General features: G+C 37.0%; 3 protein-coding genes across 3 annotated transcripts; 1 reads left to right on the forward strand and 2 right to left on the reverse strand.

Annotated features, from left to right (window-relative positions):
- Positions 1-7,073: 7,073 nt before the first annotated feature.
- Positions 7,074-7,841, reverse strand: LOC124913072 (cytochrome P450 CYP749A22-like). Its single transcript, XM_047453695.1, has 2 exons — positions 7,632-7,841; positions 7,074-7,505 (listed from the first exon to the last, which is right to left on the reverse strand). The coding sequence occupies exons 1-2, from the start codon at positions 7,839-7,841 to the stop codon at positions 7,074-7,076; spliced, it is 642 nt and encodes a 213-aa protein (XP_047309651.1).
- A 351-nt stretch (positions 7,842-8,192) lies between these two features.
- LOC124913073 (cytochrome P450 CYP749A22-like) lies at positions 8,193-9,155 on the reverse strand. The gene is made up of 3 exons (XM_047453696.1): positions 8,879-9,155; positions 8,528-8,751; positions 8,193-8,430 (listed from the first exon to the last, which is right to left on the reverse strand). The coding sequence occupies exons 1-3, from the start codon at positions 9,153-9,155 to the stop codon at positions 8,194-8,196; spliced, it is 738 nt and encodes a 245-aa protein (XP_047309652.1). The 3' UTR covers position 8,193.
- A 2,058-nt stretch (positions 9,156-11,213) lies between these two features.
- Positions 11,214-17,657, forward strand: LOC124913074 (receptor-like protein kinase FERONIA). Its single transcript, XM_047453697.1, has 2 exons — positions 11,214-12,093; positions 16,593-17,657. Exons 1-2 carry the CDS (start codon positions 11,434-11,436, stop codon positions 17,655-17,657), a joined length of 1,725 nt encoding a protein of 574 aa, XP_047309653.1. The 5' UTR covers positions 11,214-11,433.
- Positions 17,658-17,875: the final 218 nt, after the last annotated feature.

The following is a 17,875-nucleotide window of genomic DNA, read 5'->3' on the forward strand; positions in this document are numbered from 1 at the left end:
AACTTTATCACAACTCACTAAATAAGGAATCAGACGATTCCTAAAAGAATTTACACATAATTTTCTTCATCTTTACCACCATACACTTTGGGAGACAAATAAATACATCATATAAGTTCGTATTGAAGAAAGAGCGCTTTTGATAAAGACTAAAAGTAAACGAGCTCCCTTAAAAATCATCTTACTTTTTCAAATGGAAAGCTTTATCTCCATCTTATTGATGATCGAGTCCCAAGAAGCTTTGAAGCTAGTTTTAACACCTAAAGGGAGCCTGAGATATATGTAAACAGAAAAACCTTAATTTTAAATCCCAAAATACATGACAATCTAATTTTTCTCCTAGACGAAACTAAATTAAAAAAAAGATATCAGACTTACCCAAATTAACATATAGTCTCAAACACGCTCTAAAACCAAAGAATATCACGAAGGTGTTTGTCATTTCTCTTAATAGCATGAATCATTCTAAGAGTGTCATCTGCAAATAATAAGTGAGACATAGATAAAGGAGATTGTCTTGTACCACACTCCACCCCACGAAACAAACTCACATTTTCGACAAACGACATCATTCTATAAAGGCCTTCAATAATAATAACAAATAAGAAAGGGGAAATATGGTCCCCTTTTCTTAAACCCTTGAACTCTTAAAGAAGCCATGAGAGTTCTCATTCACAATAATAGAGAATTTTGTCGTCGATACACATAATCTATTACATCCGATCAATTTCTCCCCCATACTCATTCTACCCATAATATCAAAAAGGAACTCTCAATTAACATGATCATATACATTCTCGACATCGAGTTTGAAAAAAGCACATTTATCGCCCCTGGAGTTAACCGAATCAATACACTCATTGATGATTAATGTCGCATCGAAAATTTGACGGCCTTTGATGAAAGTCATCTGATTGTCAAAGATAATTGTGTGCTCAAACTCAACGCATTTTGTTTACCAAACATTTCGAGATAATCTAATAACACAATGTAACCAAATTGATGGACGTAGAAAATTCTTCACGTCGATATTTCCGCTTGCCTTACGAATTATGACAATCAGCGTAGAATTCTAACTTTTCTCAAAAGATGAAAATCGATAGAAATGATTCATAACCACCATAATATCAGCCTTAAGGAACTTTCAAACCTTTGAAAAACACCTAAAGTAAAACCATCGATCTCGGGGACTAATCACTACTACTCGCATTCACCTCCTCGATATAAAACGAAACTTCCAACATGTATTTCTCATTTGAATTTATAGATGCAAAACTCATATTATTTAGTTTTAGTCTAACTCAAAATAATTTATAAAACAATTTTTTTAAAATTAAATAATATTATTATATAGTTGGTTCGAAGATATATAAATTCTCTATCTTCATTTATTTATTTATATTTATATATATATATATTTTCCTTATTTTTAATTTTTATATCTATGTGTACAATATTCTCACAAAATATATATTTATATCTATATTTTAATATTTTTGTTTTTTTATTGAAATCATTTTATTTATATCTTTATATTTATCTTTTATTAAAAAATTAAATTAATTTATATAATTGTACATTTTTTTAAATAAATATAAATGAGTGATGGGGGAAATAAATTTGATAGAGATAATAAGATGTCACCCCATTACTGAATAAAAAATGAATAAAAAGTGAGAAAAGAGAAAAAAAAAAAAATTTTCAACAATTAGAACAGATAATTCACTCTTTCAATCATCTCTCATAAATATAATATAACATTGCAATACAAATATATATCTAAATCAAGCTTCATTGTAGTATTAAAAGTATGCATATTTACACTAACGTTACTAATATGTATAATTATAAGAGAACATTGAAAAAAAAATGCCAATACTAGATCGAATTGAATAACGATGATTGTCAAATTGTGAAATCATTAAGACGAATTAATGGTTCAGTTTGTTGATTTTTGTAGTAGTGTAACCTGTTGGGAATTTTGAAATGAAGATTACTTTTATACTGTAATCTAGCAATGTGAGATGGGTAAATGCACAGGTTATCTAAGTCTAAAACAGAAGATCAAACACAGAACAAAACAACACCAGATTTACGTGGAAAACCCTCTCAACCTGGAGGGTAAAAAAACCACGGGGCCAACCAGCAAATTTCACTAATCAGCAAGAAACAAATACAAATGTTCTTTTCAACTTTAAACCCAAAGTTGAGGCATACAAACAGAGAAAACCAGATTCATCCAGACTTAAGCTAGTCTAGATATAAGATAACAAGAGATTGAAACCTGAAGGTGAAAATGTAAGAGATCCACTGCCTCTTTCTCTTCTTCTTCCTCTGTTTCTTCTTCTTTGTTTCTTCTCTTCTTTGCAGAATGGCTTCTCTCTCTAGAAGTGATAGAATGAGCAGCATTCTTAGGGTTTTGCTTGTTTTATTAAATGCCTAATTGGGCTGGACCCAAAGACCCAACAATCTCCCCCTCCAGCCCACGGAGAGAGGTACACCGATCTTCAAGTCATCACTTGGTATTCATGCCGACAAGCCGACAACAGAGCTCGAGCTTGTCTTTTGGAACAATCTTCGTAAACATGTCTGACGGGTTCTTATCCGTGTGAATTTTCTTCAACTTCATCTGCTGGTTTTCTATTACATCTCTTAACCAATGAAAACTCACATCAATATGCTTAGTTCTGAAATGATATGTAGCATTCTTGCTCAAATCTATGGCACTCTGGCTATCACAGAAAACAATTGCATCTTCTTGTTGCATACCAAGCTCTAGGAGAAATCTAATCATCCACAATAACTCCTTACCAGCTTCAGTTGCTGCAATGTATTATGCTTCTGTTGTTGATAAAGCCACACATTTCTGCAATTTGGATTGCCATGACACGGCCCCCCTGCAAAATAAACACATAACCCGAAGTGGATTTTCTGTGATCTAGATCTCCAGCCATATCAGCATCAGTGTAACCTTCTAGCACATGTTCACCATTTCCAAAACTCAAACACAAATTGGAAGTGCCTCTTAGATATCTAAGAATCTATTTCACTGCTTCCCAATGTTGTTTTCCTGGATTAGAAAGGAATCTGCTTACCACACCGACTGCATAAGCTATATCTGGCCTAGTGCAAACCATTGCATACATCAAACTCCCTACAGCTGAGGAGTATGGCACACTTGACATTTCATCCTTTTCTTTTTCTCTTGATGGACACAACTTCTTGCTCAATTTCAAATGGCTAGGAAGTGGACAACTTACTTTCTTTGCTCCTTGCATGTTGAATCTTTCAAGCACCCTTTCAATGTACTTCTCTTGTGACAACCAAAGTCTCTTAGCCTTTCTGTCACGAGTAATCTTCATGCCCAATATCTGACGTGCTTGACCCATGTCTTTCATTTCAAATGTCTTGGACATCTCTTTCTTCAACATAGCTATAAACAGAGCATCATGTCCTGCAATCAACATATCATCAACATAAAGTAAAAGGATTATAAATTTTCCATTATGAAATCTTTTGAAGAAAACACATGGATCTGCCTTGGTTTTCTGGTACCCATGACTCATCATAAAGGAGTCAAATTTCTTGTACCACTATCTCGGGGCTTGTTTCAAACCATATAGACTCTTCTTCAATTTGCAAACCATGTTTTCTTTTTCTTTCACTTCAAATCCCTCTGGTTGCACCATATAGATCTCTTCTTCAAGGTTACCATGAAGGAATGCAGTTTTTACATCAAGTTGTTCAAGTTCAAGATCTAGGCCAGATACTAGACCTAACACTGCACGAATGGAAGTCATCTTTACCACTGGTGAGAAAATTTCCTCAAAGTCGATGCCCTGTTTCTGTCCAAAACCCTTTACAACTAGTCGGGCTTTGTACTTCATAAGTTCTCCATTTTCATCTCTCTTTAGCTTGAACACCCATTTATTTCTCAAGGCCTTTCTGCCCTTAGGAAGCTCCACAAGCTCATATGTGTCATTTTCTTGCAATGACTTCATCTCGTCTTTCATTGCATCCTGCCACTTAACTTTGTCTTTATGAGCTTGTGCCTCCTGAAAACTTTCTGGCTCTCCTTCTTCTGTCAACAGGATATACTCTGAAGAAGTCAATTTAAGAAATATAGGGTGAGAGAAATGAACGAACCTGCAAGTAAAGAATCGAGAGAAGGTTGGGGCGGTGGCTTATCAGAAGAAGAGGAAGATGAAGAGGAATTTCCTGAGCGCTGAGTAGCGACGTCGGACCCATTTGCCGTGTCGCTCTGAACTTGGCCCATGGAGATGGGAGCGTGAATTGAATCGTCTTCTTGGAGAATCTATCTACAGTTGATCGTGTGAAATTCACAGTTCAGACATCCGCGAAGAAAGCTCTTGCTCAAGCTACAAACGTTAAGAAATGAGAGAGGCGGCTAGCTAATATGTAAATATATCAAATCTCTTTTGAACATTTTTTTTTCTTTTCTCAAAATATATAAATATAAATATGTCTCAAATGAAAGTTATTTAGATCACGCGTACCGCATATAATCCCGAGAAAACGAGTTTAATTAGTTATTTCTAACTATGAACAAAAATCTATACTGAATGTCAAATTTCTCGGGTTTAATTAGTTATTTCTAACTATGAACAAAAATCTATACTGAATGTCAAAATATCTTTGACCGATTAATCTCTATAGATAAAAATAAAGGTAGGCTCGGAGAGAACATTCGCCAAACATTACCACCACACCAAGTGTCGTTCTAAAAACTAATTGAATTTCCATCACCCAAAATAAAAATTGAATGTTCCCAATAAACATTTCACATGGCATAAATACTACCCCAAATGTTGTATCCCACAGGTCTATAAGAATTCTTGATGAACCAACCAAACTTATATTGACCATATTTACATTTAATCAATTTAGCTCAAATATTCTTTTGCTCAGATTCAAATCTACTACACCATTTGGATAATAAGACTTTATTAAAAAAAACAAGATCGTGGATTCTCAGTCCCCCTGCTCTTTTATTAATTTAACTTTATCACAACTCACTAAATAAGAAATCAGACGATTTTAAAAGAATTTACACATAATTTTCTCCATCTTTACCACCATACACTTTGGGAGACAAATAAATACATCATATAAGTTCGTATTGAAGAAAGAGCGCTTTTGATAAAGACTAAAAGTAAACGACCTCCTTTAAAAATCATCTTACTTTTTCAAATGGAAAGCTTTATCTCCATCTTATTGATGATCGAGTCCCAAGAAGCTTTGAAGCTAGTTTTAACACCTAAAGGGAGCCTGAGATATGTAAACGGAAAAATCTCAATTTTAAATCCCAAAATACATGACAATCTAATTTTTCTCCTAGACGAAACTAAATTAAAAAAAAGATATCAGACTTACCCAAATTGACACATTGTCTCAACACACGCTCTAAAACCAAAGAATATCACGAAGGTGTTTTCCATTTCTCTTAGTAGCATGAATCATGTTAAGAGTGTCATCTGCAAATAATAAGTGAGACATAGATAACGGAGATCGTCTCGTACCACACTCCACCTCACGAAATAAACTCACATTTTCGACAAACGACGTCATTCTATAAAGGCCTTCCATAATAATAACAAATAAGAAAGGGGAAATCGGGTCCCCTTTTCTTAAACCCTTTAACTCTTAAAGAAACCATAAAAGTTCGCATTCACAATAATAGAGAATTTTGTCGTCGATACACAAAATCTATTACATCCGATCAATTTCTCCCCCATACTCATTCTATCCATAATATCAAAAAGGAACTCTCAATTAACATGATCATATACATTCTCGACATCGAGTTTGACAAAAGCACATTTATTGCCTCTAGAGTTAACTGAATCAATACACTCATTGATGATTAATGTCGCATCGAAAATTTGACGGCCTTTGATGAAAATCATCTGATTGTCAAAGATAATTGTACCCAAACTCAACGCATTTTGTTTGTCAAACATTTTGAGATAACCTTATAACATAATGTAACCAAATTGATGGGTCGAAAATTCTTCACGTCGATACTTCCGCTTACCTTACGAATTATGACAATCAACGTAGAATTCTAACTTTTCTTAAAAGATGAAAATCGGTAGAAATGATTCATAACCACCATAATATCAACCTTAAGGAACTTTCAAGCCTTTGAAAAACACCTAAAGTAAAACCGTCAATCTCGAGGGATTTATCACTACCACAATCCATTATTGTCGCATTCATCTCTTCGATAGAAACAAAACTACCAACATGCATTTCTCATTTGAATTTATAGATGCAAAACTCATAATATTTAACTTTAGTCTAACCCAAAATGATTTATAAAACAATTTTTTTTAAAATTAAATAATATTATTATATAGTTGGTTTGAAGATATATAAATTATCTATCTTAGTTTATTTATTTATTTATATTTTTTCTTCATATATATATATATATATATATATATATATATATATATATATATATATATATATATATGAAGAAAAAATATAAATAAATAAATTGATTTCCACTTAAAACATCATCTAAAAGTTCAAACTCTATCTATCTACTTGAATTTTCATAGAGAGGTTGATGCTTCTTATTGTTGAACCTCCTTAGAATTAGAATGAAATTGTCATCCACCTATGATGATTATTATTATTTCGATACTTTCCATATAGGTAGTGTCTGTATTTCACTCATAAAATGACACTTATACATAAAAGTGAAACATTAGCCTCCTTGTTTATTGATTTTTTTTTCTCTTTATATATGTGCCGCTTTCTTAATGGATAAAGGTACTGCATGTACGGGTAACATCGAACTAATCTTATGATGATGAAAAATATCTTAACCTTAAACCATGTTGAGGTAGGTGGTTGGTACACTTTAAGGAAAATTGATAAAAGTGAATAAATTGACACAATCTTTTAGAACTTAAATACAAATATCTCCTCATTTTATTTTATTTATGCAATGGAGATACTTCTTACTGCAGAAACCAAAGAAACCAAAGAGTAAACAAACTTTACAGAAAAAAGAAGAGTGACATCAACGTTTTATTCCATGCTCAAACCGTCTGAAGAACAATATGAATTCCATGCAGAGGCCTAATCGAAAAAATCTGAACGGGCAAGTGAACGTAAGTAGGAGACAGAGTGAACACAAAACGTTGTAAAATCATGGCGAGAGCAATTTTTGATTCAACAATAGCAAAGTTCAAGCCAACACAAGTCCTTGGTCCAAATCCAAAAGGCAAAAATGCAGCCTGAGTTTTGGTGATAGTAGCATTCGCGACTCCTTTAGCGAACCTCTCTGGCTTGAACTGGTGAACATCTTCACCCCAGATATTGGGATCATGGTGAAGTGCAAGTGGGGATATGTATAACTCGAGTTTAGGCGGGAGAATCATGTTTCCAAGTCGAACTTCTTTAGTGACTCTTCGTTTTATATTAGGAATTGGCGGGTATAGTCTCAAGGATTCCTCTATAATCATGTTCATCTAAATGAGAACAATCAATAAATCATATGTTAGTGAAAATTGAACATGAGACCATTGGTCTCTTAAACAAAACATTTTCCATGATCTATCTTTGTGGGTGGTTGTGATTGAGGAATGAGGACTTACAATCTTTAGTCTTGGAATTCCTGCTGAGTTTGGATTGTTTTGGCCGAAAATTTGGAGAACTTCTTCTCTGGCTTTGTGTTGCCATTCTTGATGGGTGGCTAGAAGAAGCATGGTCCATGAAAGTAAAGAAGTAGTTGTTTCATGTCCTGCAAAGTAGAATGTTTTGCATTCATCGATAATGTCGTCTTCTGTCATCCACTTAGCCTGCATGAGTTTTTCTAGGAAACCGCCTTCTCCTGGTGTCGAGGTTTCTCTTCTCTGTATAATATCCCTAATGCACTCTTTGATTCCTTTCTCAAGCTTATCAGATTCTAAATCATCACTGCTTTTGAAAATCTTACTGTCAAATTTGGAAAAATGGAAAATTTGAATGTCAATTAGAAGAGCACAAAGATAAAGGATAAGTGGATGATTAAATTATAAAGAAAAAACTCATAAAGAATCCCTTAAAACTATTGCTAAATTTTGATATTCAGTTATTCACCCTCAATATTTAAGCCTCTATAGCTTAGAAAGGGACCTAAATAAAGTTTATAGAGTTTTCAAAATTATAAAGAACATTTTACCTTATCAAAGGAAACCTTATTTTGTGTATATTTCTAGAAACTAATAAGGTTAGATGCATTAACATGTCAAACATGTTTTTTCCTTCTAAATAGCTGCTCCCAAAAGCTGTTTTGGAAATGACCTCAGATGTTAGCACCCTAAACTCCTGAAAAACCTCGATTTCTTCCCCTTCGTAGTTCTTCCATTTTTCGAGCATAACCTCGCTGCTCTTGATCATTGCCGGAATCATGCTCTGTATATATGAAATTAATTAGCACAGTCAAATTAGCTCAATTCTCAGCTCAAATATGCATTATTCTTAGATCTCTAATGGTCTAATTGAGACATACTTTTAAACTATCAGCATGAAAGACATGATTAGACAGTTTTCGCATCTTTGTCCACTTTTCACCTTCAGAGGATGAAAGCCCATCTCCCAACAACTTCTTTGCATACCCTTTTAGGCATAGTTTTGGGTAAAAACCTTCCTTGTTGCTCAATATTTCCTCAACAAGTTCCACTTGAGTAACAACTAGCTCAGCTTGAGAACCTTGCCAGTTAAGATAGTTCTTCCCTAGAAAGATATATCAAAGTAAACCAAAGATGGTTAAATTCCCAATAAGAATACACTAATTCAAGTGAGGAGACATGACATGGGAGGTATAAAAGTAAACCAGAGATTCAACAATGAAGAATCTTACCGTATAAATTTGTCCAAGTGTGTACATGAGGTAGGATTTTTGGAAAAATGTTGTGGAATAATCCAGGGATGGTTTTGGCCATGGATTGCTTTCTCATGGCAGAGATCTCCTTTATGTTCCCATGAAGGAACTTGTAAGAAGGCCCTTTTATTCCTTGTTTCTTTAGTTTGTATTGGAGGAGAAATGGAGTCCAACATACTCTTTTCAAGAACTTGGCTAGAGCAAGAAGAAGGCAAACATAAAGAAAATAAGTAAGGAAGATCATTGTGTTCCTCATCACAGTTTTCAGAACTCATAAAACTTCAATATCATTTTATTACTCTTTCAGTACTATTTTGTAAGGAGAGATCATCTCCATTTTGTAAGGAGAGATCATCGGAGAGGGAACGAGAGAGGGAATGACGTGAAATCACTCATAAATCAGCCCCTAAAATATTCGTCAATTTTGAAATCCGTCCCCCTTGAGTGTTTATTTATAGGTTAACTCCACAAAAATTGTCTTTTTAGAGTAGAGACAATACAATAATGAAGGTAACAAGTGGGAATATTTAGAATGGAGATAGAAGACAAACACTTGGAGTTGCTGCTAAATAATAAAATAAATTTTGAAATATGATAATACCATCCCTGCTCCATGATTCTCCCCAAATTATGATTATAAAATGAAATGAATCAGCATCAAGTTGTGTAAGCATGAGATAATACTATTTTTGTTCTTACTTTGCTCTTTCTAATTTTTTATTTTACTACCTGTCTAACAGGATACTGGCAAAGGATATCGATATTTTGAAGTTTGTCTTGACCCCCTGTTTGTGGGTTAGGGTGTAAAATTTTAAAAGTTTTTAAAATTTTGTTGAATCATATGATATTTCAGGTCTTCTTGTTTAGGCTAAAAAATTTCCACATAGTTTAATGAAGATGGAATATCAAACTAGACCTTATTATAAACAACTCATTTGTGGTCCCAATAAAATGGTAGTTTATGTTATCTTGAAAGTTTTATTTTATTTACTTTCTTTTGGTATTACCTATAAATATCCATCCATCTTTAAGTTTGTCCCAATTAACACTTAGCACCCACTTTTCTTTGAGTAAGCCTTCTTCAATGTTGATAATAAGTGAGAAGTGACAGATGGCATAGACCTTAAAGAAAGACTCAAAAGGGCATAATGAGGTCTTTGAAAGTGTTAGATTAAATGGCTTTGACCAATCAACTTACAAAATGGGGCAAATTATTGAAATTGAACCATTAAATCCATAGCTTTGACCTTTGCAGTTTGTAGATAATTAAAGATAAGAGAGGAATCTAAGAGAGTAAATTTCCAAAGCATTTCCATTTTGTCCATTTCTGAAAATTGCAGAATCCAGTTCTTTAATCATCAAAGTCAAGTGGAAACTAGTAAATAACCACTCCAAGTAAAAAGAATACAATAGAAACTTAGATTTTATGTTTCAGAAAACCAACAACGCCCAGTTGACTTCATAGTCTTTTTATGTTTTTTTGTGTCCCCGGTTTATTTTCGGGGATGGTTAACACAGAAAGACTCAAAAGGGCATAGACCTTACAGAAAGACTCAAAAGGGAATAAAGGGTCTTTGAATCAGCAGTCTATTTCATGCTGATCATATTTCAAGGAATTTGGACACATGAAAGTTACATGTACAAGAATCTAGGCCAAGTGTCAGATTAAACGCATTTGACCAATGTACAAGATGGGGCAAATTATTGAAATGGAACCATTGAATTCATAGCTTTGACCTTTGCAGTTTGTAATAAATAAGATAAGAGAGGAATCTAAGAGAGTAAATTTCTGAAGCATTTCCATTTTTGTCCATTTCTTAAAAATGCAGAATCCAGTTCTTTGATCATCAAAGTCAAGTGGAAACTAGTAAGTAACCACTTCAAGTAAAAAGAAAACAATAGAAAGTTAGACAGTAACATTTATGTTTCAGAAAACCAACAACACACAATTGACTTCATAGTTTTTTTTTGTTTTTTTACCCAGGTTTATTTTCGGGGATGGCTAGCACGGCCCCCTTTTTAAATCAGAAGGTTCTTAGTGAGAACCGAAGGTCTCTTAGGTAAAATCCTTGTAATTTGAGCAACCTTGTTGAGTTGTTGACTTTATAGTCTTGAATTAATTTAGAATGGAAAATGGTACATAAACTACACAGAAGAGCATGACATAATTAATAACTGAAATAGACAAGCTATTATAAATATGGTCATTTTTTGAAGCAAAAATTCAGGAAACCAATATAATATTATTGGAGAGCAAATTGCAGAAAGAAGCATGGCTATACCAGTGCTCATATTAACATTGATTCCACAATTATTACTGCCCACCATGGCTGAGCCAGCTGACCACAAGACATACTCTTTTAACTGTGGATCACCAAAAGAGACTTCATCATCTAATCACCACAATTGGAATCTCCACATGTCAGAATGCATCAATGGAGTCTCAAGAGCTTCTTCCAGGAAAACCATGTACAAGGACATAGAAGCATGTACATTCACGTGTGAATTCACCTAGAGTCTCTATTTCTGCAGGTATGTATTTCATCCGCCTCTACTTCATTCCAATCTCATACGATGGCTTAAGCATATCAAAAGCTGTGTTTAGCATCTCTGCCAACCATTACACTCTTTTAAACACTTCCATGAATTCTTCATACACTTCTTTAGACACTAGTACCGATTACTACACAGTCAAAGAATTCTGTGTTGAAGTTGAGGGATCAGAACTCAACATCACATTTTCTCCATCCAAATATGTTTCAAATGCCTACGCCTTTGTGAACCGAATTGAAATTCTTCCATTAGTCCCTTCAGACCTTTACCTGCACAAAAATGCAGCCCTGCCTCTTATAGGAAAAAAGAACTCCTCTAAATCCTTTAGTGGGAACTCTAATGCCCTTGAGCTAATGTACCGACTAAATGTTGGTGGGAATGCCATCAAGCCTGAAGATACAGACCTGCACAGGACTTGGTTGGAGGATTCACCTTACCTTGTTAATGATCCTGCAACCACGATGAATGGAAGAATTGAGCAGGAGCATGGCATCCCCTTTCAAGAAATTGCACCTGAGGAAGTCTATGCAACTGCCAGAGAACTAGAATGGCTGTATCCTTTTGGATTTATGAACCTCACATGGTCCTTCAGTTTAGATACCGGTTTCTTTTACCTTGTTAGGCTACATTTCTGCGAGATTGTTGTTGGAATTTATGGGTCACTATTATAATAAATAAGTGTGCAAATGTCATCTTTTAATTAAGCCAAAATAATGTGATCTAATTAGAAATCAAGTTTATAGGCTTATGGGTGTATTTGTCATGAATATAAAGTGAGGATACCTAAGTGAACTTTCTAATTTTATGAAGGGGCTAAATTAGAATTGTTTAAACCAAAATAACTAACATTATGGTTATTTTGTAACGGTATGGTCCCCAAATTGATGTACGATTCAATTTCCTCTTTGCGTCCCCATCAACAGAGAGAGAAAACAAATTTGACGTACTCATCAATTGGAAGATCCATTCCACTTCTAAAGGAAGAGAAAACTAAAAAATCTTTCAAATATAAAGGAAAGAGATGACGAGTACAGGTACGCTTCCGCTAATGTTAATCGTAGTATTCTTTTCTCATATATATTATTAGGATTTAATTCAGATAATCTAACAATTGTATAATATATTACACATTACACAGAATAACCAAAGGAGTTTGCGGTATATTTCAATGGTGCCATTGCTGAGAAACATGTGGATATTTACCAGTGGAGTGGTGGAGTTGGCTTTCCATTACACAAGGACTACATCATAGATTTAACACAAAGAGACCACCAAAAGGTAGAGTCTTTCTTAATTGTATTGGGGAGTACAACAACGAATGGGAGCCCATCATCCATGGGATCTCTTTTAAATGGGTTGGAAATTTTAAAGATATCAGATCCATCCAACAATCTTGCTGGACTAAATCCATTTTGGAATAGGAATTTCCTCCACAATGTGAAAAGCCAATCCAAAGGTTCAGAAAATGCAACGTTTATTGGAGAACTGATGCGGTGCGAGTCGAAGAGATTGGAAGATAATCTAATTAAGGAAGGGATTGGAAGATATATTCTAATCAAGGAAAGGATTATAATATATATTCTAATTAAGGAAGAGATTACAAGGGATATTCTAAATTAAGTAGGGATATTCTTGTTATGGAAGGAATATCCTAAATTAGTGTAATTAAATTGTAATTAGACGTAATTCCTAATTTAATACGTGTAAGTCCTATAAATACCCTGAAGGTATTCCATTGTAAGGGGGAGAAGATTATTAATCAGAAAACGAGGTTTCCTCAATATCTATCGACTTTCGGTATTCGTAAGAATCAACGAATCTTGATAAAGATTCATCCTAGCCACGCACGCTGCATCAGTTGGTATCAGTTTCCAGTCGACCCTGAGGTATGCCGCCCCGAAGACAGCCGCGCAACCCTACCCCTGGTGCTGATGATGGTGACCTTGCTGAGTTGCGACGTGAAAACGCTGAGTTTCGCCGTGATAACGACGATTTGAAGCGGCAGGTTGAATGGTTGACGCAGCGGATGGATGCATCTATGCACATGCACCACCCTGAAGATGATGTTACGATGACAGATGAAAACCCCTTCGGTGGTCTTCGGAATCGATCCCCTGAACGCCCCAATCATCGCTGGGAGCAGGCTTTCAGGGTGGACATCCCTAAGTTCGATGGTAGTCTATCACCGGAAGAGTTTATTGATTGGCTTTCTCAGGTTGAAGAGATTCTGGATTTCAAGGAAGTTCCTGCAGATCGTCGTGTACCCCTTGTTACGATCCGCTTACATGGTCGTGCACAAGCATGGTGGCAGCAGTTGAAACAGACACGTGTTCGTCATGGTAAGGCAAAACTCACGAATTGGGACAAATTCAGGAAGCATATTAGGGCTGCGTTTCTACCATATAATTACGAACGTAACCTGTACCAGCGGTTCCAGAATCTTCGTCAGGGTTCTCGTTCCGTGGATGACTATTCCACTGAGTTTTACACCTTTGTGGCTCGTGTTGACCTGTCTGAGTCCCCTCTCCAGTTGGTTTCTCGCTATATTGGTGGCCTTCGCCTCCAGTTGCAGGATATTTTGAATATGTTTGATCCCTTGACTGTTTCTGAGGCACATCAGCGTGCTTCACAGGCTGAGAAACAGCTAGCCAGACGCGGTTCGGGTAGCTTTGGAAAACAGGTTGTCCCCACTAGTGGCATTGGTTCTTCTTCCCAGCCGGCCCATCCCACCCCAGCCCCCCCTCGCAGCACTACAGCCCCCCCGCAGGGACGTCCCGGTGGCTTGCGTTGTTTCAATTGTGGTGAAGTTGGCCATCGCCAAGCAGAGTGTCGCAACCCAAAGTCCACCAATCGTGGTCTTTTTACTGAGGTGGAGGATCCTGACTCTGCTCTTCCTTCAGATTCAGCCCCAGTGTATGATGTTTATGATGATGAGGCAGCGGAGGAGTATGTTTCTGGTGATGTTGGCCCCCTTTTGGTGATTCGTCGATCATGTTTAACCCCTCGTGCTCCTGACAACGAGTGGTTACGTAATAATCTGTTCCATTCCACTTGTACCATCGGTGGCAAAGTTTGCACCTTCATCATTGATGCTGGGAGTTGTGAGAATGTGATTTCTGAGGTTGCAGTTTCGAAGCTGGGTCTGTCCACTGAACCTCACCCCAAGCCTTATCGTCTGTCCTGGCTGAGTCAAGATTGTGTTGATGTCAAATCAGCCCAAGAAGGGTGCTGCCCCCACTCATCATGCGCCCCCCCCTACCACCTTGTTGTCTCGGGGTCCTTTTCAGACCGCCATGGTCGAATCGGGCATGGTGTTTGCTCCATTTTGTTCGCTGATTACCTGTGGTGCTAGTTCTGAGGTGCCTATTCCAGTGCAGCCGCTGTTACAGGAGTTTGCAGATGTCTTTCCTGAGAATCTGCCTTGTGCCTTGCCTCCTTTGCGTGATACCCAGCATCACATTGACCTGGTTCCAGGTGCTGCCCTACCCAACCGCCCTCATTACCGCATGAGTCCCAAAGAACATGAAGAGTTGCGTAGGCAGGTGGAGGACTTGCTGGCTAAGGGACACATTCGAGAAAGCCTTAGTCCTTGTGCTGTCCCGGCCCTTCTTACCCCAAAAAAGGATGGGTTCCTTTTCCGTGGTGTGCAGCTGTGCATTCCAGATTGCAGCCTGCGTTTGAGGATGATTCAGGAACTCCACAAAGAAGGCCATGTTGAGCGTGATCGTACCTTCCAGCTTCTTGCAGCTTCTTATTTCTGGCCTTCGATGCGCAAAGAGGTGGGGCGTTTTGTTGCTCGTTGTCGTGTTTGTCAGTTGGCTACGGGCGCTTCGACTAATGCCGGGTTATACTTGCCTCTGCCTATTCCCACTCAACCATGGTCTGATGTCAGTATGGATTTTGTCCTTGGGCTGCCACGTACCCAGCGTGGTTCTGATTCGATTTTTGTGGTGGTTGACCGATTCTCGAAGATGGTTCATTTCATTCCCTGCAAGAAAACCTCTGATGCTGTGGCTGTTGCACAACTTTATTTCAGGGATGTGTATCGCCTTCATGGACTTCCTGCCTCCATAGTTTCTGATCGGGACACTCGCTTTGTGAGTCACTTTTGGAGGAGTCTTTGGCGTTTGGTTAATACTCAGCTGAATTTTAGCAGTGCCTATCACCCGCAAACTGATGGCCAAACTGAAGTTGTTAATAGGTCATTGGGGAACCTTCTGCGCAGTTTAATTGGGGATCATCCTAAGGCTTGGGATCTGAAGCTGCCTCAGGCCGAGTTTGCTCACAATCATGCTGTTAATCGCTCCACTGGTTTCAGTCCTTTCCATGTGATTTACGGGCTGTCTCCGCGTGCTCCTCTTGATTTGTTAGCGCTGCCCAGCAAGGTGCGTCCTCATTCCACTGCTGCGGATTTTGTTGGTCAGTTGGCTCAGGTTCATCAGACCACTCATGACCGTTTGGTTGCTGCTACTGCCAAGTACAAGGAGAAGGCTGATTCGAGAAGGCGTGCTGTTGATTTTGAAGTTGGTGACTTTGTGTGGGCTATTCTGACTAAGGATCGTTTTCCAGCTCATGAATATAGCAAGCTTGCTGCTAAGAAGATTGGTCCTGTTGAGATTGTGGAGAAGATCAACCCCAATGCTTATCGTTTACGCCTTCCCAGCCATGTGCGTACCTCTGATGTGTTCAATGTGAAGCATCTTGTTCCTTTTGTGGGTGAGTCTTCTTCTGATGAGGATGATGCGGTTCCAGATTCGAGGACGAATCTTTTCTACCCTGGGGGGAATGATGCGGTGCGAGTCGAAGAGATTGGAAGATAATCTAATTAAGGAAGGGATTGGAAGATATATTCTAATCAAGGAAAGGATTATAATATATATTCTAATTAAGGAAGAGATTACAAGGGATATTCTAAATTAAGTAGGGATATTCTTGTTATGGAAGGAATATCCTAAATTAGTGTAATTAAATTGTAATTAGACGTAATTCCTAATTTAATACGTGTAAGTCCTATAAATACCCTGAAGGTATTCCATTGTAAGGGGGAGAAGATTATTAATCAGAAAACGAGGTTTCCTCAATATCTATCGACTTTCGGTATTCGTAAGAATCAACGAATCTTGATAAAGATTCATCCTAGCCACGCACGCTGCATCAAGAACTTGTTCTGGGTTTTTACCTTCTGTTACCACTAGTTTTCTCTGTTCTATTGTACATACTACCCGAGATACGATGGTTTCTGAAAGTAGCTTTTCTCTTATGTGGTCACTCTGAATGGCAAAGGAAAACCATCTTTAAATGGGCATCTGATGATCAGTGCCAATATTTCAGCCTTACAGAGCTTAAAGAGGCAACAAAAAACTTCTCTACAGCCACTTTGCTCAGCTCGGGTGGCTTTGGCAATGTATATGAGGGATATGTTAACGTTCATGGAAAGGCTACCCATGTTGCAATAAAACGCAGAAGCTCAAATTCCAATCAAGGTCTACATGAGTTCCATACAGAGATTATCATGCTTTCTAAAGTTACACATTTGCATCTCGTCTCTCTGATCGGATACTGCAAGGATGACAAAGAAATGATACTTGTTTATGAGTTTATGGAAAGAGGCACCTTAAGAGATCACCTCTATAATACCCAAGAACCGCCACTTCCATGGAAACAGAGACTTGATATCTGTATTGGTGCAGCTCAGGGCCTGCATTATCTCCATGCTTATGTAAATCAGATGATTATTCACCGTGATGTGAAGAGCACTAACATTCTACTCAACAAAGAATGGGTTGCAAAAGTTGCAGACTTTGGATTATCGAAAATTTGGCCACCCAATGGACTCACTTGTGATACTCAAGTCAGCACAGCTGTTAAAGGAAGTTTTGGGTACTTAGATCCAGAGTACTATCGCTATCGAAAATTGACAGATAAATCTGATGTTTACTCCTTTGGTGTAGTACTGATGGAAGTGTTGTGTGCGAGGCCTGCAGTTTTGCCTGTACCTACTACTACTACAGAAGATGACATGGAAGGAATAGATCAAGTAAACTTAGCAGATTGGGCAGTTAGATGTTATCAAATGGGTACTCTTGATCAGATAATAGATCCATATCTGAAGGGAAAGATTGACCACCATTGTTTCAAGTCCTTCACAGAGATAGCAATCAAGTGTCTTCGGTTATGTTGTTCTGTCTTAACGACTTTTTCTTAATCATGCATTAAGAACAAAATTAAATTTGTGAAAATTTTCGTAACTTCAACTCTCATACCAAGTAAAATTTTATCATTAAACTTCAACTACAAGAAAAAACATATCATAAACCAAGACATTATTAGTGATGTCTTAGAGTCTTGAATAAAAAAAATGAGGAGCTATAAAACCCTTATTTGCCTAGTCTATTAAAAAAAAATTCTTAAGACAACAGCAAG

The sequence above is a fragment of the Impatiens glandulifera genome, chromosome 8, assembly GCF_907164915.1.
Source record: "Impatiens glandulifera chromosome 8, dImpGla2.1, whole genome shotgun sequence".
Lineage (NCBI taxonomy): Eukaryota > Viridiplantae > Streptophyta > Magnoliopsida > Ericales > Balsaminaceae > Impatiens > Impatiens glandulifera.